General features: G+C 43.3%; 1 protein-coding gene across 2 annotated transcripts in view; it reads left to right on the forward strand.

Annotated features, from left to right (window-relative positions):
* RBKS (ribokinase) overlaps positions 1-24,999 on the forward strand; it is a 102,201-nt gene that overhangs the window by 69,853 nt on the left and 7,349 nt on the right. Inside the window, exon 8 of one of the 2 annotated variants that reach the window (XM_042933367.1) lies at positions 23,857-24,135. The exons of the other annotated variant lie outside the window; for it this stretch is intronic. Coding sequence (XP_042789301.1) covers positions 23,857-24,030 — 174 coding nt within the window. The 3' untranslated portion in view covers positions 24,031-24,135. Of the gene's footprint in view, positions 1-23,856; positions 24,136-24,999 lie in introns of those variants that run through there. 2 annotated transcript variants of the gene reach the window in all.

Below are 24,999 nucleotides of genomic sequence, written 5' to 3' on the forward strand. Positions count from 1 at the left end.
TTAAGTAGTTCTGTGTGGAGTTTATGATACAAGGAAGAACAGAACAGGATGAGGTGTGGCTCTAACAGGGACAGGCTGTGAAGGGCTTCATTTGCCACAACTGGAAATCTGCATGTTCTCCTGAGGGCAATGGGGAGCCACTGAAGAGTTTAAGCAGGAATAGATTTTATCAGATTTGTACTCTATTAAAAAATTTAAATGGCTCCTTATAAAGACTAAATTGGAGATTACAATACCAGAGGCAGGGAGAACCACCCAAAGACTGTTGTCTTGATCTATCTAGTAACAAATTATGGCAGCCTGGACTAGGGAGGTGGCAGTGGGGATACTGAGAGGGAGTTTAGGAACTCAAGAATTCAGAGGACAGAATGGTAGTTCATTTCCTTTAAAATAAAAGGGTGGGGGAACCAAGTAAGATGCTTAGTTCATGGTCAACACCACTAGATCATTCTATCAGTCGTGGTGGTTGTCAGCATTTTGGGGGCCTTGACTCACCTAAGGAGTAAGACCTACTCCCATTAGAAGCAATCCACATCAGGGGTGCCTGGGTGGCTCAGTCGGTTAAGCATCCAACTTCAACTCAGGTCATGAACTCACGGCTCGTGGATTCAAGCCCCACGTCAGGCTCTGTGTTGACAGCTCAGAACCTGGAGCCTGCCTCAGATTCTGTGTCTCCCTCTCTCTCTGTTCCTCCCCTACTTGCTCTCTCAAAAATAAATAAAGACTAAAAAAAAATTTTTTTTAAGGAAACAATCCATATCATTGGTGATTCTCTGCAGATAGCACAGGAAGATGCCTGTGTCGTTTACAGAAAATCAAATGAAATGCTCAGGTGATCCCTATACGCCCTTCCATTGGGCATGTCTGGCTGCCTGCCACCCCCATTTCGGGAAATCACTGATCTGTGCAACAGAGTAGCATTTGGAGCAGAAATGTATCCTTCATCTAAAGTAAATAGCATGTGAAGGAAACTCTTTTGCAACACAATGCTAGTTGAGATATCTCCCCTACCATCTGTGCCTGAGACACTAGCTTTCTCAGGTGCAAACACAGCCTTCACATAACTACACACTGCCCCCCTGATGAAGTGACAAATCAGCCAGTATGTGATGAATTTGGTTGTGTAGACAAAGCAGGTATTCGGGCCCAGGCGTACAGGTTGTTGTGAATCATCCACACCAGCCTTCAGCAGTGAGATTCCCAGAAAGATGGTTCAGTTCCACCCTTCATTCTCCCAGTGTACAACCGACCCAAGACCCAAGAGTGAACCAGCAACTTGTAAGGAACCAGAAACGTTATAAATAACCCAGAGAACCCTTTTATAACAGCAACTGCCTACGGATTCTGTGGCCTAACAGCTCAAGCAAAAAAGGATATAAATACGATATTGTGCAATGACTAACTACTCAAAATTTTGTGCATCAGCAGAAGTGGAACCTGTGGTTGGTGCTAATATTATCAGATGTCTTTGCTGTTTAATAATCTGGGAGCTCTATACTATTTGGCGTGCAATTTTCCCAGAGAACAATGATTTTATTTCAAGTACCTCTCACCGAAATGAAAAAGCAGCTGCTAGAAGATGAACATTTGGCAGAAGATGTTCTAGCATAATCTTTTGTGAGAGACTAAATCCTATTGGATTAACTGTTTTCTGTCTAGAAGAGCGGAGTCACAAAGAAAAAGGATTGCGGAGCACAGAAGGCAAGGCCAGCCTTTAGAACCAGTGAATCACTAACAGACAGTTTAGTTCTAAGTGCCATTTACTCATCAATATACAAAGTTATTTATACAAAGCTTCCATTAATATTGCCCGAAGAATGGGCCTTTTTTATTCCAGTTTTAGCTCATGCTTAGGATTCTACTTCTCTTTCATTAATCCTTTCCAATAATGGAATTCTTTAAATTATAGAATAAATTAAGCCACCACAGACATTTTGGCCAGAAGGGGTTTTTTGTTGTTGTTGTTGTTGTTTTTTTTTACCAGTTGCAAGTCTCCACAGGCCATTCTCTGTGGCCAGCCGGACAGAAGAACAGTGAGGGCTGTGACTCAGCAGCACCTGCTGACCACATGCCGGCCCTGCCCCTGAACCTGAAGAGGGGCAAGGGCAGCCATTGACTCCCTGCACTCGTGGCCCACCCACTCCAGGTTGCCACAGCAGGGCCACATCCCAGGTTCACAACAGACCCTCACATGTTCTTCAGGCTGGCCAACCACTGGTCAAATTAGGCTGTTCTAGAGAGGAAGTGACTTCATGCCGAGGCTACTTGGCACAGCCAGTTTTAGCCAAAGAGTATTAAGACCGAGCTGTTTTCATGTGACCATACTGATTCAAGAATATTAAGCTATTAAAATTAAACATAAAATTCTCCTTTTTTCGAAACTATCGAGCAGTGTACAAAACAAAGACCTTCACTTTATCCCCAATTCCCATTCCTGGGCTGGAATGTGTGATGGGTAAAAATTAAAACTGGAGACTTTTCTGAGATGGCTGAGGATTGTTTTTCAGGTAGACCCCAGGCTTGGGCTGAGAGTGGCGTGGGGTGGCAGAAAGGGTGTGGGGTCAGGGATGTCTGGTGTGTATGTTACTTGGTAATACGAGACAGTGTGTCTGCATGTTTCATATAGTCATTTTGATGCAAGTGCTAACTCAAAATGGCTTCATCAAAATGCCCCATTTCAATACTGGTATGACTGGCCAGCCCAGAACCCTCACAAACCAGAAGCTGAGAGTGGACACTGAGTCAGGCCCCAGTTGAAACCAACAAATGACCTCTTCAATGTGGACCAATTGTTGACTTGGACCAGGAGCCATTTATCACCAAAAGTGGAGTCCACAGTGCTGTCCTCTGAGGTTGAACACCACAACCGTGGACACTCATGTGGGCGAAACACATGGCATCAGGCTGGTGGTTTATTTTGCCTTCAACTCAATTTTAGATCAAATAGAAGTGATACAGTTATTATGATCATCCGTCCTCTTAGAAATGGCTACCAAATACTTGTAGGGTACGAATAAATGAAGAATCTGGAAGTCCTGGGATGAAGGTTGATAGAGTTTTTCTTGTTCTCTAGTAGTTGAATTTTTTTTTAACGTTTATTTATTTTTGATAGAGACAGAGAGAGAGAGAGAGAGCGCGCACAAGGGAAGGGCAGAGAGAGGAAGACACAGAATCCAAAGCAGGCTCCAGGCTCTGAGCTGTCAGCACAGAGCCCAGTGCAGAACTCGAACTCACCAACCGTGAGATCACAACCCGAGCCAAAGTCGGACGCTTAAACCACTGAGCCACCCAGACACCCCACTAGTAGATGAATTTTAATATATTGAAATTTGAAACACTGGTGTCATTTTCAAATACCACTTACAGCGAGATGCTGCCTTGAACATTATATCGGCCTCACCTTACTTTGGTTTTGTGCTCAACCCCCGACTGATCCCTCTCTGTCTTCATCCATCTAAAATAAAGACGGCTTTAGCCCCATAAACCTCATTCCAGATGGAAATGCATAATTCAAGAGAAATACTGATGTCAAAGAAGAGAAGGCACACCAATTTGTGTCAGCAGTTGCTGTAAATTAAAGAGTACAAGGAGAGTTTAATGTAATGTAGAATTGAAAATAAAATTAGAATGAATATTTAGGCAGTCCTCCGCCTCTTTTCTTTTCCCCTTCTGTGACACGAAGGATTGACTCTCAGCTTAAATACCTAATGTAGTTCATTCTTCTTTCCTGCTAGAATTTTCTTTCCCCATAAAATGTTGCGTGTTTATCTTTGGCATCCAAAATTAGATCTTTTCACCTTTTTCCATTCTAATCTGGACAGAACAGCCAGGCTAGGAAGAGTCCAAGCTTTCCCCTCATCATCCACACCCATCATGCTTTCGGCCTAGAAAGGACCCCCGCTTTACCAGCCTGACTAGTCAGCTGCTGTAAATAGCTATTAATTCTCTCCTAATACTGATTCTCCCTAATGTGGGTGTCACCTCCATGGTTTCTTTCCTTTTTCTAAAGCTGGGAAATAAAAGAGTACATCTCATACATGTACTACTGCGCATGAGAAAAATTCTTTAGCACACATCTGAAAGAGTGAAATCCCCTTTAAAGTAGTAATATTAAAAGGCTTCATATTGGAATGCCTGGGTGGTTTAGTCGGTTAAGCATCCAACTCTTGATTTCAGCTCAGGTCATGATTTCACAGTTCATGGGTTCAAGCCCCCACATCAGGCTCCATACTGATAGCATGGAGCCTGCTTGGGATTCCCTCTCTCCCTCTCTCTCTGCCCCTTCCTTCGCTCACTCTCTCTCTCTCAAAAATAAGTAAGCTTAAAAAAAAAAATCTAAGTAACAAGCTTCACGTTTAGTTCAACCAAACTGCCATTATGTAGCACCTTTCTCTTTATTCGAATTTCCCTCAGAACTGGTGGTGGTCTTTCCCGCTGTCCACCATTCTTGCCCAGTGGCAGAGTTCCCCAGCTTGGTCTCCACTGTGGTCACAACACTTGTTTTTGAATGATTCACCCTTTCCAGAAATAAATTCCTTAGGATAGTGGTTCTCAAAGTGCATCCCTGGACTAGCTACATCACCATCACTTGGGAGAGTCATCTGGGCCCTACCTCAGATTTAATGGATCCAAAACTTTGGGGGTAAGCCCAGCAATCTGGGTTTTAACAAGCCCCTCAGGTAATTCTGATGCTCGCTCTAGTTTGAGAACCACTGACATAGAAGATGAAATATTGCCTCCACTGAGGGTATTCAAAGATGTGCTGCAGATTTGTAAAGTATTCCAAAGAGAAGCTTTCAAAATCTTTTTGAGCGAAGTTAGAGTACATGGATGGCCTCTCCAGAGGATTGCTTCAACAGACCCTTCAACTGAAGCATCCACTTCTGCCACCAAGCCATTTGACCTTGACCAAGTTCTCACACTTGGTTTCTCATCTGGAAAATGAAAGACCCATCCTACCTATGTCACAGGATTGTAATGAGATTCAAATGAATCACATCTGCAAACATGCTCTGTAATGCATGTTCATGACAGAACTATGAAAAAGTGAAAGTCATTGTCATTCTGCAGACAGGATTCTGGTTATATGAGCATTATACCAGGGCAAAGACTTGGAAAAAGTTCTAATTTCCTTGGCCAGATCCACCTTTTTCCTACATAATGACTGATTCATCGTCTTGGTGGATGTGTCTCAGATTCTGCCAACTCAGCCTAGCAGTTTATCTGGTGCTAAGAGAGGAAAACCACTGCCCGATAAATGGCTGCAAGGTCTAGAAAAATATATCCATTTTCAGACACGCTGTTTTCTATGGAAAGCTTTGTGATGATTGGTAAGGACAGACTCTACATAGGCACTGAAGCTCTCATGACTGGAACTTGTCACATACTGGCAGTGGAAGGGTCTGTACTAAAACCACCCATTTTGGCCCTATGCAAGGGAGTCATGACCTTCAAGAAGGAAGCTAAGTGTCCATTGCCACATGGTAATCATTGGAGAGAGGACCAAAAAGAAACTTCCTCAAGCAAACCAAACCTAAAGAAACCATGAGTTTAAAAACCCGACCAGTCAACGTGTCTGTGCTGGAGACAGTGTAGATGGATTTTACCTTAGAGATTAGCCTTTACAAACACCTTCACCATAGGAATTCTTTAATGGCAAGCTCCTGGTATATTTATTATTTCACTTCGAATCTTTACTGACTGTTCGGTGAACATATCTGGGCAGGAAAGAAGCTAAATCTGTTGCCTCGGTGCCCATTGGGAATGTAGTTTTAGTAACACAGGGCAGTTCTCAGTAGGCCAATGTCAGCTACACTTTTCACACAAAATCAAGAGATTAGGTATGACTCTAATTGGTTAAATGTGATGAAATTATTGTCTGATTAGAATAAGCTGTTGGTTAATTATGGAATTAGAATATGAAATGACTTTGCTCAAAAACATGTGCCTATTTAACAAATCTATAGAGACAAAAGTAAATCAGTGGTTCCTAAGCCTGGAGTTTTCAGGAAGGTAGGAAGTGTGGTTGTCAGTGGGTAGGAGGTTTCTTTTAGGGGGGGACAAAAATTTCTACCATTAGACTGTGGTGATGGTTGTTCAACACTGTGACTGTATTAAAGAACACTGAATTGTATACTTTAAGTGGGCAGATTATATAGTACATGAATTATATCTCAAGCTATTTTGGCAGGGGCACCTGGCTGGCGCAGTCAGTGGAGTATGCAACTCTTAGTCCCAGGGTCGTGAGTTTGAGCCCCATGTTGGGCCTATAGTTGACTTAAAAAAAAAAAAAAAAGCTTTTGCTTTTTTTTTTTTAAATCAAATAGCTAATAAAGTGTAGAGCTGGGAAAACACTGTGCCCATTTGAAAGGCAGGAATAAAAATCACATCAGTACTTTGCTGCATGCAGTTTCGTACTTGATTAATTGGAAATAATCATTTGAAATATATTAAGGCAGGAAATATTTACTTTTTCTTTTAATCACACCGTGTTTTAAAATCTGACTACTCTCAGCCTAATAATTGAAATTTAAATGTAATAAATGAAGGTAGCTAATAGTTGAAGCCACAGTCATGGATGTTTCTGACATAATGATTTGTCCATGTTCCCTACAGGTTTATTTAGAATAAAAATCAGCAGCCCTTACACAATAGTGATAAGAAAACTAGATTCTCATTGTCCATCATGATGCTCCTAAGCTGATCTGGTTAGGGCAGCCAGAAGGTTGAGGTTGGAAAGGATGTGATCTCATCCTTCTGATGTCAATATGTACTGATAAGAGAAAATAGGGATATTCAGATTTGAGCTGTGAAACGGGGCTCTTGTGTAAGCAGCATCCTATCTCGTGGTATGTTTATCAGACTCGCTCTTGCCTGCCTAGGAGAGAACCTTTGCACTTTCCTGCCTTGGGAAGATAGGCCGGGCAACCCTGGTTCTAATCTCCTCGTGAAGTCCTCAGTCCGGGAGTCGGGCTTGCCCATCCATGGCTCACCGGTGGCCATGGAGACTTGACTGAGGCCAGCAGGAGAGGAGCTGGCTGGGAGATGCAGGGGTTTCTGGCTCAGCAGAAAGACGGCAGGGAGCTACCAACACCTGCCTCGTGTGCCAGGGAACTTGGAGATCGCTGATCAGGGCTTCTTAATGCACCAGAAGATCCTGGTCAGGCCACTGGCAGTTCTTTGGAACAACAGGCCCCACTTCAGGGTTTCTCAATTTTCTTTTCTTTAAAAGGAGCCTTTTAAGATTTTTTTTTCCTATTTGTCATCTCCCCCTGTGAAATTTTAGTACCATAGATACTCTCTCTTTCTAGATAGATACGTTTCCATACTGTGCCTTTGGAGAACCACATATCATTGTACTATGTCAAAAAAAATTTTCACCACAACCCCTCCCCACCATGCAAGCAGGAATTTCCCCCCTGTCGGGAGATACTGCCCCAGTTGAGAATGCATGCCCCGAATGGAGTGAAGGGTCTAGGCAGGCCTCTCTCTTTCTGTTCACACCTTGAGTGGTGAGGGCAGTCACATAGGGAAGATGGATTAGGTGACCCAGCGTCCGTCACTAAGCAGGATGGGCCCCGACTGCAGACTCCAGCACAGCCAGAGGAACATACTCCAGGGTCGTCCCTGCACCGTCTGTTCGGCCTGCCTGCCATCCTCCAGGCTCTGCTGCCACCTCCCCCTCCCAGGGAAGCAGCCCTCGGCCCAGTGGCTGGCTCGCCATGAGGGAAAACACGGCCCTCCCTCAGAGTGGCAGTGCGGGCCGATGTGCACAGCTGTCCCCGCCAACGGGTCAGCCTCTTCCTGTGCTGTCCTCCAGCCCCTCCCAGCTGCAGACCACTCACACAAGCCTCACTCGTCGCTCTCCCTGTGTTCCTTCGGCTCAAAGGAAAGCATAAGATTTACCAGGCTTCCCCAGTCTTACACTGACTAGAGGGACCTTTATACTCTTCACTTTACATTTCTTTAATCTCCTACTCACAGCCTCTTTAGAGGTCTCATAAAGCATCTCCCTGCCCCCACAGAGGAATGGCTGTCCCAGGCCCCAGCACATACAGGAGGTCACTTCTAGAACTCTCTGGAGCCTGGCCTCCCTTGTAATTAAGAGCTCCAGGACACTGGCTTCTGTCTGTTTCTGGCTGAGAGAGCATTCCTGAAAATAAAGCCAGTCACAGCATAAACTCCTTCCCCTACGACCCTTAAGGACATGCCCTAGGATCACGACCTTTTTTGTTCCTTAGAACCCTTGTCTGGTCCCTCCTGACCTAGGTCATGGGCTTTCATTTCCAAAAACATTCACAAATGAAGGGGCCTCTGAGATGATACCATCTAGTGCATCCCACTCTTGTTGGGCACCTGCTGTCCTCCAGGCTCTGTACTGGGCCTTTTCACGTACGTTATCTAATTCAGTGTTTACAGGAGCCCTATGGGGTAGGTTCCCATTTTACAGATAGACACAGAGAGGTTGAGTCACTTGCCAGAGTGGTGAAATCAGGACTTAATCAGGCCCATCTGGTTCCAAACCATTTACTGCATTGTCCCAGCTGAGAAAGCATGTTCCCAGTTGAGAAAAACATTTTTCCCAGCTGTGGCCAGAGGGGCTCCACTGTAGGTATAAAAATAGTGGATTTACCATATTTAAAAGATGACACACAGCTAATAAAAAGGCGAGAAGGCAGGATTTAAAATCAGGTTTGTTTGTTCCCTCCGTGCTGCTTCCTGGAGGGTCATGACACTGTGTCTCCTGCCAGTGCACGATGAGCCCTTTCAGGAGAAAGAATGACGCCTGCTTCCCGGTCCCAACCAGATGTTCATGCCTCGACCTCCTGCAGACAGGAACGTGGCAGAAGCCCCATTCTTAGAACCTGGCAGCAAGAGCAGAGCAAGACTTGCCGCCAGGCTAGCCCGAGGGGGAGCCACCTCGGCTTTGGTGCAGCCCTGTCTGTGTGGGGGAGGAAGGTGACAGGAACCCTGGTGGGTTTACACGGTTCTCCCTCCCCTTCCTGAACCCTTTGCAGTATTCTGTTTTTGTGAAGAAACAGTGCATTGACTTGGGAGTTAGTCATGGTTCATCCCATTTGCCTTTTCCCTGGCCTCCCAAACCACAAGCCTGGCTGAGGAATTTGGGTCCACAGTGTGGGCTTTGAATAGCTTTGTGTAGGGAGAGGTTTTGCAAAGAAAGGAAAGTGGTATCTACTTGTCAGATGGAATGTGTTAAGACATCAAGGAGGAATGTGAGGGTTTTAACTGTTAGGGTCCCTCAGCAGTTTGGGTGATGAGTCATCCAGCGTGGGTACGGATTCCTAACAAATGAAGCCTCGTGATGACATCATTGTTGCAAGATTGTCTGGGATCTGTTGGAGCCGCCTGACAAGTTTGTACCTTGGGGATTTTCATCACATGGGGTTTTTTCCCGACCACACTTAATATCCGTCATGCCTTCTAACTCGTCCACTTTTCTATCAACTAGAATTTGGCAAACCAGGACTTTCACAAGTCTGTCTCATTGTCATCCCTCCTACAGGGCATTCTTGGGACAGTGTGTGTTCCTCGCCTGATCACTCAGCACCCGCCCTCCATTCGGTCAACACGTTTTTCAGCGGTGAACCCGCATTGTGCTGGTCTGAGGGGATGGAGGTTTGAGGGGATGAAGACTAAGGAGGAGGGCAGGAGCATGCAGGAGGAAAACACAGGGCTGTATATGTGGTGCCAGTCAGTATCTACGTGATGACTAAGTTAATACCTTGTCGGAGTCTTAGAAGATGAGTAGGAGTTAATCTAGGGAAGAGTCCAAGCGAGATATTTCCATGAATGAAGACCAAAGATGCCAAAGGTGAACAGGAAAGTGTAAGACGTGAAACCGAGCAAGTGTGCTAGAGAACCTCACGTGCCATGCTGAAGAGCTGAAATTTTATCCTAAGAAAGATGAGACACATTCCAAGGACTACAGCAGTGTGGAGGCTGGGTTGGAAGGGGCCGGACTGGAGGCAGGGAGACTAGTCAGGGAGTCGTGTGGTCCTCTAGAGGTGATGGGAGCAGGAAGTAGGATGATGGGAGGAGAGGGTGGAGATGAGAGGACAGACTTGAGAAACATCTAGGATTTAAACTTGGCAACCCGTGACTCATTAGTTATATGGGAGGAGACATGCAGAAGACCCCCAAACTGTCAGTGCGGAAAAGACAAGAAGGGGCCTGTGTTCCGGCAGAGGTGTGAGCGCAGTTTGGGCCTGTTGAGTTAGAGTTGCCTGCAGGGGACGTGAGGCTGGCTAAGCAGACTCAGGGGTAGTTAGATATGCGAATCTGGAGACGGAGGAGGGTGCGCTAAAGGTACTGACTTAGGACTCATCGCGATCATAGCAGTTGAAACGAACCACACAGCAGTAGAGGCACCCTGGAAATTGTGGGGAATGAGAGGGATGGCGGGCCGGGGACAGAAGGCAAGGGAACACCAATATTGTTAGTGCAGGAGAAGGAAAAGGGCCCCATGACAGAGACAAGGGAGGGTCAGAGAGACACGGGACCCAGGAGGATCCCTTGCCACTCTGTGCTTCTCCCCCTCCTAAACCTTCTACGGAAGCCCTACGGCTGCCATTCCTCCTAAATAAGCTCCTTTACATCCTTGACTCCCATTCGGCCTTTGCAGGTGAAAGCTGCTCCTGATCCCAAAGCCCGTTGGCCGCAGCTTCCAGCCTTCCCTCCTTGACCCTCCTGTAGAGAGTCCTGCATTGTCAAGGCCCATGCACTTTACTTGCAATGCCTGGACCTCCTTTCCTGATCATTCCGTTCATCTCCATCACCATTCTTCCCTCCACCCCATCCTACAGTCATCCTATCAGATGACTCCAGTGCCATGAGGATGCCCTCACTTCCAGTGACTCTTCACCTCCACGCCAGCCTCCCACCTTCACGAGACTCCCAGGAAATGGCTAATACCTGCACCACTCCCATTACGTGGGAATAAGCCTCACGTCCCACGCTCTGACCACAACCAGCTCTCTCACCTCTTCTCCTGCCCTTGTTCTCACTGTCCTCCTAGTTCCCTCTGTTTTCTTCTGACCTGCTGACTCCCTCCTGATCTCCCTTCCTTCCTTAGCCAGGTTAGACTATCTGGTTGTTCATCTGAGATGGTCTTTCCTGAAATTCTTTCCGCCACACCTGCCCAGGGCAACTCAAGGTCCCATTCTCTTACCGGCTCCTGCCCCAAGAACACTGAGGAAAGTGGGATCCTAGACAGAGGGACGTCATTAGAGATTCACCGTCTCCACTCTCCCCTCCCTGTCATTCTTCACTGCTGTAGAAAACCTAAGCCTTCCCGTGGGGAAATAGGAAAATTCAAGCAGTAGCCAAAAGCCCAATCTCTCTCTCCCAAAATAGCTTCCGCACCTGCTCTGTTGCTGGATGTCCACACAGATGTCCTTGGAACAACTCCTGACTGCCCTTTACCACCTTTATTTCTCCCTTGGGCAAGTTATTTAACCTCCTTGAATCCGAGTTTCCTCAGTTTTCAAATAAGGACCCTCCAGTGTCGCTGCCAACCTCCATGGCACTTTGTGCAAATTAGAAGAAGGTGCCCCTTTGGCCAGGCACACAGCTTGATGAGCAGAGCGTGGCCTGTGGACCCATGGTCACCCCCTCACCTGGACGCCCTTGTGCAGTGCCACCTTGCATCACCATACACTGCAGCCCCAACCACGCCTACCCCTCTACGGGCTCTGGTGAAAGAAAGGCAGTGATTCGCACAGCGCACAGCCAAGAGCCTGACTGAGCAGAACTTGGGACAAAGGAGCTAACGTAGACCACCTGGACGTGGCTCAACATGCGGGTGTGCTCTGCTGTGGTGGCACCATCCGCCACTTTCAGGCACTTCTGCCAGCTCCATGAGCTGGAGCTATCAGCCCGCTCCCATCTCTCGTCAAGAGAGCGGAGCCCTGGGGCCCCGGGGTGCTCAGTCAGTTGAGAGTCCGACTCTTGATTCCAGCTCAGGTCCTGATCTCAGGGTTCGTGAATCGGAGCCCTGCATCAGGCTCTGCGCTGGCAGCGGGGATTCTCTCTCCCTCTCTCTCTGCCCCTCCTCCACTCTCTCACTCACTCTCTCTCAAAATAAGTAAACATTAAAAAAGAGAGAGAGAGAGAGGGAGTGCAGGGCCCTCAGAGACTGGATGGGAGCTGGTAGGTGGGGGAACAGACCCTTGGTCATAGCCAAGGGCTCCAGGCGGGCAAGGGGCAGTGGGAGGGAGGAGAGAGTTGGGACAGTCAGACAGAGAGGATGGTCTGAAGGGGAGCAGAAGGGAAATGAGCAGCAACCTCCCAAAGGCAACAGCGCCTCAGGCACTAGGGGCAAAGGCTGCCCACCCCAACCCCACACCCCAACTCTGGGGTGCCGCCCTTGGCTCCCACCTCTCAGATTCTCCCCTTGGGGACCTCTTGCTAGCTGCTCAGGAGTGTCCTGCTACCTACCCCACCAGCCCCGCAGATTGCCTGGGCCCCTGCACCCGCCCACCCCACTGGAAGGTCGGGTGCGCCACAAGCCATGTCTGGCTCTCTTTTCACTGCACTGCCTCCGTGGGTGCCACAGACCAGGACTTCTCCAGACCCAGGAGTGCAAAGGCCCTCAGGAGAGCAGGAACCTCGGAATGCCACATCCATCCTGTGAGAGCGGCTCTTCAAGAGGAAATCGCTGCGAGAAGGCAACGAACGGTAGCCACCCGGGTATTTTTATTGAAGAAAGACGAATTATGCCATGACCCCTTCTAGCACAAAAATAATTTTCAGTAAAAGGTGAAAACCGTCATGTTGTATCAATGAGAACTGTTCCATTATTCCAAGAATGATTGATTGGAAAGTACTTTACTTACAGGAAAATCAAAGTGATACAATGCAGCTTCCACTTTTAAAGTACTTTCCATTAAAAAAAAATCATACCAGTGTATAAAAATAGTTATACTGAAGATGTGAATCAACAGCCGAGGAATTTATTGGCACTTGAAAGCCTTGCGATATAAATAGATTCAACAATGAAAATGAACCTCAAATAACTCTGGGCTGTGGCAACCTAACCTCCATTTTCACTGACACGAAAGAAAGTCACATGTAGTTCAGTGAGTCATCTGGCCACCTTGGAAGAGATCACAGGAAAAGAACACAATGGAACTAGGTCCAACAGGCCAGGTCAACTCAAAGCACAGGGTGAGGCAGTGGGGGAGACGGAGGGGACAGCGATGTGGTCTCTGTCCTCAAAGAGTTTTCAGACTGTCCCAGACTGTGGGCCTATACACAAAACAGCCACCAGTACAGTGTCCTAAGAGAAGGACAAAGGAACGGGAGATAGTAGGGAGAGAGATTCTTTTGAACTTGGTGATTTCCTTCCTTCTCTCCCTGCCTCCACAAACGGTTACTCTGTGGTGTAACGGGAACAGAGCACGGAGTCCACTGGGGCCGGATGTAAGCTGCCACTCTGCCACGTACTAGCTGTGTGACCCTGGACAAATTATCTAATGTCTCTAAGATTCTGTCCCCTCAAGTGTGACAGGGGGCAGGAGGCTGTTGTTGTAAAGGTGAGATGAGGCCGGTCGTGTGTGTATGGAAGCACCCAGCTTTGCTGCGTCCTGAGGCAGAGCAAAAGATAAAAGATCACTCCCTTCCTACCCTTCTCCTCTGTGAAGGTTAAGTAGTACTCACTTTTGTACCCCTTTCATGCTTACATTTCTAAGAGCTTTTCCATCATTGGATATAATGTGATTTTCAAGGTAGTATTTGCTGGTCTTCATGTCTTTTGAGTTCACGGCCCCTGTCCTCCAAGAATTTCCCTCCTTCTTTGTGTCTGGGGACTCAGAGAGCCAGCTGCTGCCCTCTTTGTAAAGAAGAACATGAACCCCCCCCCCCCCACCTGCCATGTCCCTTCTGGTGAGAAGGTAGCTGAGATCTGGCCCATCAGCAGTCATTAATTGAGCATATAATGCTTTTAAGGATTATAGAACTCTGAGGAGTCAAGGAAAGAACTAGACAAGATTTCTGACCTCTCATCAGACTTTAACATATGGGTATCACCTCAATCAAGGTTCTTGGTTGAAAACAACAGACCAGTTGCGGTACTGGGATAAGGCCCTGGATGCTATCACCACAGTGCTGCCACTCACATCTTGGAACTCGGTTTTTCTGCGGCCATTGTCACAGCCAGAAAGTTCCTATCAGTCCCCTTGACATTCAGGTGGATGTCACTGCCTAGGCCTTAGTTGCAAGGGAAACTGCCTTGATGAGATGAGTATTCTCAATGCAGGAAGGAGCACCTCTCAATTCAGTTCACCCTGGCTTGGAGTAGATGTCCATTTAATTAAGAAAAAGGGAAACTATTCACAGGCTGAAATTGGCTCATTTGTAAATTCATAAAGAGTGGCTGATGTGGATTTTTAAAACTTCTTTAGTAAAATTTCTTTTATTAAAAACATTTGAATGAAATGTTTGCTTACTTACAGAAAAGTTATAGCACTCCTATATACTCTACAGAGTTTCACCAGTTATTAGCATTTTGTCACATTTGTTTTTGTCATTGTTTTTTGAGAGACTGAGCTTGTGAGAGGGGGACGGGCAGAGAGAGAGGGAGAGAGAGATCTTAAGCAGGCTTCACACCCAGCACAGAACCCGACACAGAGCTCGAGCTCATGACTATGAGATATGACCTGAGTCGAAATCAAGAGTCGGACGCTCAACTGACTGAGCCACCCAGGCACCCCTTGTCACATTTGTTTTATTGCTGCCTCTCAAAATACATAAATATGCTTTTTTATTTTTTATTTTTGGATGAACCATTTGAGAATAAGTTGCAGACATCATGACTCTTTACCTCTTACTAATTCAGGATATATCTCCTTGGAAAAATGACATAATAAAACTACAATATAATTATCAAAGTCAAGATACTTAACACTGAAATAATCCTATATGCACAATCCAATAATGTCTCAGTAGTGTTTTTTATAATTTTTTTCAGTCCAGGAGACAATCCAAGATTATTTAAGGAATTTAATTGCCATGCTGTTTTAGGCTCCTTTAATATGAAACAGGTCCTCAACCTTGTCTTTCATGATGTTGATCAGTTTTGGAAAGCACAGGCTCGTTGTTTTGTGGAATTTTTCTCAATATAGGTTTATCCAGCACTTGCCCATGATCCGAGTTAGTAAATCTTGTAGGCAGAAACACTGCACAAGTGACATTACGTCCTTGTTGAGGCCCCACACTCGGGAGTATGCGATGGCAGTTAGTCATATTGGTTTGTTGCTGTCTTCATCAAGGTGGTGTCCACCAGGTTTCTCCACTAGAGAGCTATTTGTTATTAACAGGTAATCTGTATGGAGATACTTTCAAACCTGTAAATATTGTGTCCTCATCAAACCTTACTCCAGCAGTTTTAACGCATCCATTGATGATTCTTGCCTGAATCAGTTATTACTATGACAGTTGCAAAGCGCTGATTTTTCAAACTTCTATATTTACCAATTGGCATTCTATTTTAAGGAAGTTCTCCCTTCTTCATTATTTATTTTTTCATTTATCTGTTTAAAATCAGTATAGGGGCACTTGGGTGGCTCAGGCAGTTAAACGTCTGACTTCAGCTCAGGTCATGATCTGGCAGTTCGTGAGTTCAATCCCTGAGTCGGGCTCTGTGCTGACAGCTCAGAGCCTGGAGCCTGCCTCAGATTCTGTGTCTCCCTCTCTCTCTGACCCTCCCACCCCCTCTCTCTCCTCAAAAAATAAATATTAAAAAAATTTTTTAAATAAAATAAAACCAGTATAGACTCGTGGATTCTTTAATAAATTTTCAAGTGATCGTTAACATCCATTATCCATCCCTTCTGTAAATTATACACTTCTGCATTTGTGGATGGGTCAACCTAATTGCAGGCAGATTTCTTTTTTGATGTGGACTTGAACATTTAATCTATACCTCACTATTTACAGAGACAAACAGGAAATAAAAAACTGAATTTTTATGGGGATTTTTGGTTGAACACATAGGTTATCAAGGTGTTTTTGAGTAGCTGTGACAAAATGGGCTACCCTGAGAAAACATAAGGGACCAGGCCCTTCTAAAGAAAGGAAGGAAAGGGGTTTTGCAGAAAGCCATGAGAAGATAGAGAAGACTGGCACAATTGTGCTTTCAGACTAGACACAGAGGAACGGGGATGTGGCAGAACAAAGTGGGGTGCGGGGAGGGCAGGGAAATACAATGGGCATGCAGAAGAGCATAGAGGTCAGGGGACTAGGGTGGAAAGGTAAAGCAGCAACATGTGTTGAGAGGTCTGTAAATTGATATTGGGTAAGAAAACTGAGAGGCAAGGAATGACAGATTCAAAAAATCCCTACGAGATGTTAATCATTTCATTATTTATGAGAAAACTAAGTCACAGAGAATTTACATTCATTTTCCCAAGGTCACAGAGCTAGTAAGTGGTAAAGTCAAGATTCATATACAAATCTATGTGACTTCAAAGCCATACCACTAGAAGAGAAACATTTATAGTGAAAGAACAGAGGTAGAATTAGGGCTCACAGTATAAGGCCACATAGGTTCCAAAATGCCAATTATAACACTTAATTAATCCTGACCCACAGTAAGTCTCAATAATGATCCCAACCATGCACTTGAGTGTAAATCCGTAGTAAGCCCAGAGCACTTAAATATTGCCAAAGTTTTCAAACTTTGCATTATACTCTTGCATGACTCAGTGCCCCCACTCCCCCAATCCTGCCTTTTAAAAAATCAACTTGATTGAAATATCATTTTCATACATAAGATTTCACCCATTTTAAGTGTATGATTCAATGAGTTTTGACAATGTAGACTCATTTAACCACCAGTCATAACTACAGAACCTTCTAACACTCCAGAAAGTTCCCCATGCAGCCCCTGTGGAGGTGATATTCTCCAGCCCCTGGCCTCTTTTTGTTGGTATACTTTTGCCTTTTCTAGAATTTCATATAAATAAAATCATACAATATGGTATGTAGTCTTTTGTGGCTGGCTTCTTTCACTTAGGATAATGTATTTGAGATTCTTCCCATGTTGTGTTAGCAATTTGCTCCTTTCTGTTGCTAAGTAGTGTTCCACTACATGGACGTACCACAATTTTTTTTACCCATTCATTAGTTCAAGGACATCTGGATTGTTTCCAAATGGAAAATTGCCAAGTGGAGCAGTTATAAATAATGCTGCTATAAACACTCACATATAAATCTTTATGTGCATATATGCTTTCATTTATCTTCAATAGCTAAGAATAGAACTGCTAGGCTATAGGATAAGTATATGTTGAATAATGGCCAAACTATTTTTCAAAGTGTATCATTTTTCATTCCCACAACAAATAAGAATTCCCACAACAAATAAGAGTACTGGAACTAAAGCCAGTATTTTCAGTCTTTTTAATGTAGTCTTTCTAATGGGTATTTAGTATTATCTCATTGTGTTTTATTTTGTTTTTTAATGATTACTTTTGATAAAGAGAGGGAGGTGGAGGGAAGGGGCAGAGAGAGACAGACAGACAGAGAATCCAAAACAGGCTCTGTGACAGCTGACAGCACAGAGCCTGACGCAGGGACCGAACCCTTGAACCATGAGATCATGACCTGAGCCAAAGTCAGACACTTAACCGACTGAGGCCACCCACGCACGCCCTCATTGTGTTTTTAATCTGCATTTCCCTAGGTATAATGATGTTGAGCATCTTCTTATATGCTTATTTGCCATCTGTGAATCTTCTTTGATAAAGTCTCTATTCAAATATTTTGCCCATTTTTATTGGGATTTTTGTCTTTTTGGGTTGTACTATTGAAATATTAGAATGCTTTATCATATATATGTTTTAAAAATATTTTCTCCCAGTCTGTGGTTTGTCTTTTGGTATTCTTTTAAAGGACAAATGTTTTAAATTTTAATAAAGTCCAATTTATCAATTTGTTAAATGTCTTATGCTTTTGGTATCCTAAGAAATCTACCTAACACAGGGTTACAAAGATTTTTCTCCTCTATTTACTTCTAGATGTTTTGTTGCTTAATTCTTATATTTGGGTCTGTGGCCCATTTGGAGTTAATTTTTGTGTATTGTGTGAAGTTTCATGTTTTTCCATATGGATATCCATTTCTTCCAGCACCATTTGTTGAAAAGACTGTCCTCTCCTCCATTGAATTACCTTGTTAAAAATAAGTTGCTGGTTTGTTTACAGATTCTCTTTTCTGTTCAAGTCATCTACATGTCTATCTTTGTATCAATACCTCCCTGTCTGATATCTTATTCTGATATGTCTGATACTATATCTTATGGTAAGTCTTGAAATCAGATAGTTTACATCCTCCAACTTTGTTCTTCTTCAAAATTGTTTTATCTATTGTAAGTCCTTTGTATTTCCATATAAATTTTAGAATCAGTTTACCAATTTCTAAAAATTGCCAACTGGGATTTTTATTGGAATTACACTGAATCTATGTATCATTTTAGGAAGGACTAGCATGTTAACAATGATGAGTTTTCCAATTTATGAACATGGTTGATCTCACCATTTGTTTTCTTTAATCTCTTTTGCTTTCCACAGGAAGAGTGTATAAATCTTGCACATATTCATTCATTTTGCACAGATTCATTTAACGCTAATTACTTCATATTTTTGATGCCATTGTAGTAGTATGTCTGGATAATTCAGATTCCTTATTCTTCATTGCTACTCTATAGAAATATAATTTGGCACAAAAACAGACACTCAGATCAATGGAACAGAATAGAGAACCCAGAAATGGACCCACAAACGTATGGCCAACTAATCTTTGGCAAAGCAGGGAAGAACATCCAATGGAATAAAGACAGTCTCTTCAGCAAATAGTGCTGGGAAAACTGGACAGCGACATGCAGAAGAATGAACCTGGACCACTTCCTTACACCATACACAAACATAAACTCAAAATGGATGAAAGACCTAAATGTAAGACAGGAAGCCATCAAAATCCTCAAGGAGAAAGCAGGCAAAAATCTCTTTGACCTTGGCCGCAGCAACTTCTTACTCAACATGTCCCCAAAGGCAAGGGAAACAAAGGCAAAAATGAACTATTGGGACCTCATCAAGATAAAAAGCTTCTGCACAGCAAAGGTAAAAATCAGCAATACTAAAAGGCAACCGACAGAATGGGAGAAGATACTTGCAAAAGACATATCAGATATAGGGTTAGTATCCAAAATCTATAAAGAACTTACCAAACTCAACACCCAAAAAATAAATAATCCAGTGAAAAAATGGGCAAAAGACAGGAATGGACACTTCTCCAAAGAAGACGTCCAGATGGCTAACAGACACATGAAAAAATGCTCAACATCACTCATCATCAGGGAACTACAAATCAAAACCACGAGATACCACCTCACACCTGTCAGAATAGCTAAAATAAACAACTCAGGCAACAACAGATGTTGGCAAGGATAGGAAGAAAGAAGATCTCTTCTGCACTGCTGATGGGAATGCAAACTGGTGCAGCCACTCTGGAAAACAATATGCAGGTTCCTCAAAAAATAGAACTACCCTACAACCCAGCAATTGCACTACTAGGTATTTATCCAAGGGATTCTGGTGTGCTGTTTCGAAGGGGCACATGCACCCCAATGTTTACAGCAGCACTATCAACAATAGCCAAATTATGGAAATAACCCAATGTCCATCCATGGTTGAATGGATAAAGAAGATGTGTGTGTGTGTGTGTGTGTGTGTAATGGAGTATTACTTGGCAATCAAGAAGAATGAAATCTTGCCATTTGCAAGTACATGGCTAGAACTAGAAGGTATGATGCTAAGTGAAATTAGTCAGAGAAAGACAAATATCATATGACTTCACTCATATGAGGAATTTAAGATATAAAACAGATGAACATAAGGGAAGGGAAGGAAAAATAATAAAAAAACAAGGAGGGGGATAAAACATAAGAGACAAATAAAGAGAACAAACTGAGGGTTGCTGGAGGGGTTGTGGGGGGGGGGGGATGGACTAAATGGGTAAGGGGCATTAGGGAGGACACTTGTTGGGATGAGCACTGGGTGTTATACCTAGGGGATGAATCACTGGAATCTACTCCTGAAATCATTAGAGCACTATATGCTAACTAACTTGGATGTAAATTTTTAAAAAAGAAAGAAATACAATTAATTTTTTAACATTTATTTATTTATTTTTTTTTTTTTTTCAACGTTTTTTATTTGTTTTTGGGACAGAGAGAGACAGAGCATGAACGGGGGAGGGGCAGAGAGAGAGGGAGACACAGAATCGGAAACAGGCTCCAGGCTCCGAGCCATCAGCCCAGAGCCTGACGCGGGGCTCGAACTCACGGACCGCGAGATCGTGACCTGGCTGAAGTCGGACGCTTAACCGACTGCGCCACCCAGGCGCCCCAACATTTATTTATTTTTGAGAGAGACAGAAAGCACAAGCCGGGGAGGGGCAGAGAAAGAGAGGGAAACAGAATTTGAAGGAGGCTCCAGGCTCTGAACTGTCAGCGCAAAGCCTGACACAGAGCTTGAACCCATGAACCCTGAGATCACGACCTGAGCCGAAGTTGGACGCTTAACCACTAAGCCACTTGGGCGCCCCACGGTTGATTTTTTTTAATTGATCCTGTGTCCTGTTACCTTGCTAAATCTACTTTTTTGCTGGATTTCTTAGGATTTTCTACATAGGTGATTATGGCATCTGCTAAGAAAGAGTTTTACTTCTTTCATATCTGCATGCCTTTTCTTTTCTTTTTCTTGTCTTACTGCACTGGCTGGCAATCCAGTATGATGCTGAATAGAAGTAATGAATATACACATCCTTGATTTGTTTCCAATATCAAGGGGAAAGCATCAGTCTTTCTCATTAAGTATGATGTTGACTATAGAGTTTTCATAAATGCCCTTTACCAAGAAGATCAAGTTATACCTTCTATTCCAAATTTGCTGAATTTCTGTTATAAATTGATGTAGAATTTTGTCAAATGCTTCTGCTGCTACTAAAATTGTTTTTTTTTTTAAAGTGAACTACACTGATTATTTAAATGTTAATTAGTTTTAAATGTAAGTAGTTTTAATGTCAAACTAATCTTGCATTCCTGGGATAAACCCTATTGTTCATGAGATACACACACACACACACAGTTTACTAAAATTTTTTAAGGTTTTGCAGAGTATTGATCTGTTTTGTTTGTTTTTTTCTTGAATTGTCATTGTCAGGTTTTGGTATCACACTAATGCTGGCCCTACAAAATGACTTGGAAAGTGTTTCCTTGACTCTTCTATTTTCTGAAAGAATTTGGATAGAATTAGTGTTATTTCTTACTTAAACATTTGCTAGAATTCTCAATGAAGCTATCTAGCTGAGAGTTTTCTTTGTGGGGAAACTATTTTTAATACAGGAACAGCTTACCTTTGCAGTCTCTACCAACACAGTGTAGCTCTCAGAATGAAAGGAAATCAAGTTCTGAAAATCACTGATAACCTAAATAATGCTTCCAACACACACAGTTCTACTAGACACTGTGTTTCCCTGGCTGTTTTATACTGGGAAGCAATTTAAATTATTTCAATAGTCTTTTCAGATATAAGAACAATTCTTTTTATACTTTCTTAAAGTTATCTGGTCTGCAGCTAAATACCCCACCAGCCAACTGATTTCTGTCAGTGTTGCTAGAATGTTTCCCCTCAGCCCTGTGCCTTTGCTTTGGTCAGGCTACATAAGTTAAAGGTGAGGGAGGTACAGAAACATGACTTAACTATCCATGAAATATTTTTATTCCCTTAAATTTTTTTGGAAAAATATTACAAGCTTGTAACAATAAGCTTAAGCAATAATATAAAAGTTACATAAAGGAAAGACTGCCTCCATTATTTGTAAATAAGAAAACCAAATATCAACACCATTGCATTGCTATGCTATAAACTAAGGGAAGGCAAAAAGCATATCTCTCTCCATTGTTTCCGTCAGGAAGGACTGACCTAAACAATTGCAAAGCATCTAGCACGGTCCCTGACACATTTTGGGCACTCAGAAAACATTTATGGGAGGAAGGGAAGTGTCGAATTCACACCTGCATTACTATGACCCCTTGGCAAGTTGAATACTGCCTGCTTTATCTATGTAAACAAGGGGAAATGTCATTCTCCTTAAAGCCATTCACTGTCTCATGAGCTCACTCTGTTCCTTCCTCCTCTGTGTCTTTGTTCCTTGAGGCCTTCTTTCTCTATAAATCTGTGTCATCTATAAGAACTCCCTTCTTCAGGGAGGCTTTCTTCAAACTCTTTCTTAGCATCCAATAGCATTTATGGATTCTGCCACACTACTTAGCATTTAATCCACAGTGGATTTTACCCCTTTACTAGTGTCCATCACTGTTCTGGGCATATGCATCTGGAACAATCTTGCATGCCAAGGCTCTTTACAAAGGCTGAAGTATAGCCTCAAGATCTGTCATGAAAACTCTTGGGTGTTAAGGAACAACAAACTGGGAAAAAACTGGAAAATGACTCTGAAAGCTATTTCAGAATGGTTTTCCAAGCGAGACTGTATAATCATATTTAAGTTATCTTAAATACATTTGTTAGGTGAACACATGACTAGGTATTACCCTGCTTGAAGGTGGAAGTCAAGACATTCTTTGGTGTTTTCTATTTCTGTGGGTCCGTAAATGTACTTTACCAAATCAGATCTTTGGAGCTTCAGAGAAAATGCAAAGAAACTGTTTTGTCCCTATATTTAGTTTGAAAATAATATCTGCATAGCTGTCACCACTTTTCTGCATCCATTTAATGGAGAAATGGCTAATTCTAGAACTAAAGCAGGGAATATACAAGATGCGCCTGGAGCATCTTATAGTGTCAGAAAGTAAAGCACCCAAAAGACAAAACCATGGGGTATGTTAAAGGGACACAGGGGCCAACTGAAAGAGTCCCTTACAATTTGAGCAAAGAAGTAACGCAGTACTAGATTATAGCCCAAAGAATAAATTTTTAAAAATTTTCAAAAGACCCATGAGTTCATGGGTCTTTTATACAGATATAATTATGTAATGAATTGGGGGGAGAAGACAAAATTCCCACAGAGAAGCATTCCAAATAATACTCTACCCTACCCCTTACATGTGGACTATACTTAGTGACTTGCTTCCAAAGGGTGCAGTATGAAAAGAGGGAGGAAAGTAACTTTACAGTGGAGAAACCTGGCAAAGACTGCCTTAGCCAAGTAATTGAGATTAACATGATCAGAGGCAAGTCACACTGACAGTATCTACCCTTGATACAATGTGATGAGAGAATGATACTTCACCTTTGTGGTCTTCCTCCCAAAAACCATAACCACACACTAACTGTAAGAAAAACAGACCAGTCCCAGCTGAGGTATATTCTACAAAACATCTGACCAGTCCTCAAAACTAGAAACTCGAAACAGAAACAAACTAGAAACAATTTTAGAAAGTAGAGACTCAAAACAGAAATAAACACTGTCCAAGAAACTGTCACAGCCTACAACAGTCTAAGGAAATGACAACTAAATGTAATAGGGTACCCTGGAGGAGATCCTGGGACAGAAAAGGGATATTAAGCATAACTAGTGAAATCCAAATCAAGTATGGAGTTCAGCTAATATCAATACCATTTCATTCATTATGACAGATGTACCATAATTCTAGATGTTAACCAAACAACAGAACTGGATATGGGGCGTATGGAAACCTCTGTACTATCCTTTTACCTAAAAATCTTCTACATCAAAAAGTGTCCTTAAATATTGTTAAAATACAGTTTGGGCAACAGGTGACTACATGCTTATCTCCACAACTATGCTTTTAATTACAGGGTGCTGGTGACAGTTTTGTGGGGGCTCTGGCCTTCTACTTGGCTTACTACCCCAATCTGTCCTTGGAAGAAATGCTCAAGAGAGCCAATTTCATCGCAGCAGTCAGCGTCCAGGCTGCAGGAACACAGTCATCTTATCCATACAAAAAAGACCTGCCACTTGATCTGTTTTGATTGCTACTAACCCTAAAATAAATGTACTTGGAAATAAAATGTACTTGGGGGAGGGGGTGGCCACTCTTAGCTAGCAGCTTACTATAAAATATCCTCTTCTCCATTCTTTGCAAATATGTTCATTTATGAAGTCATACTCAAGCTTTCATTATTTTTAAATTATTTTTCTAATGTTTATTCTTGGGAGAGAGACAGAATCTGAAGCAGGCTCCAGGCTCCACGAACGGTCAACACAGAGTCAGTATACAAGGTCCTATATGATCTATATCCTACACCCCTCTCCCTTCCCATGCCATTTCCGCCCATTCTCCCCTCTACGTTAATTTCACACTGGACTCCTTACCCAACTCAAACCACTTCAGGGCCTCCGCACTTACTGTGCCCTCTGCCTAGAACACTCTTTCCCCACAAGTTGATGTGCCTTACTCCCTCACGTGTGCAAATGTTACTATCAAAGGCCTCCCTTAGACACCCTTTACCCAACACCAACAACTCCCTCTCTCTCTCCACCTGCTTCATTGTTGTGCGTATCAGTTATTACCCACCTGTTTGTTCATTTGTGTCTCCAGAACTTAAGCTCCAGAGCAGAGAATGTTAAATGAGGGAAGAGGGCACAAGAATTGGACCTCAAGCAGTTCCTAAGAAGGACAGCTGACATACAGTGTTAGAGTTGTCAAAGCTTCTGTTTTGCAAGAGAAGCCAGAAGTCTGGATGTTTATTGAAATCTTTTCAATGTTTAAGGGTCAGCAACTGATTTTTTAAAAAATGTAAACATGGGGGAATGCCTGGGTGGCTCAGTCGGTTAAGCGTCTGAGTCGATTTCAGCTTAGGTCATGGTCTCACGGTTTGTGAGTTCGAGCCCCCGCATCAGGCTCCGTACTGATGGTGCGGAGCCTGCTTGGGATTCTCGCTCTCCCCTCTCTCTTTGCCCCTACCCCACTTGTTCCCTCTCAAAATAAACAAATAAAC

This window comes from Panthera leo, chromosome A3 (genome assembly GCF_018350215.1).
Source record: "Panthera leo isolate Ple1 chromosome A3, P.leo_Ple1_pat1.1, whole genome shotgun sequence".
In the NCBI taxonomy this organism is placed as follows: domain Eukaryota; kingdom Metazoa; phylum Chordata; class Mammalia; order Carnivora; family Felidae; genus Panthera; species Panthera leo.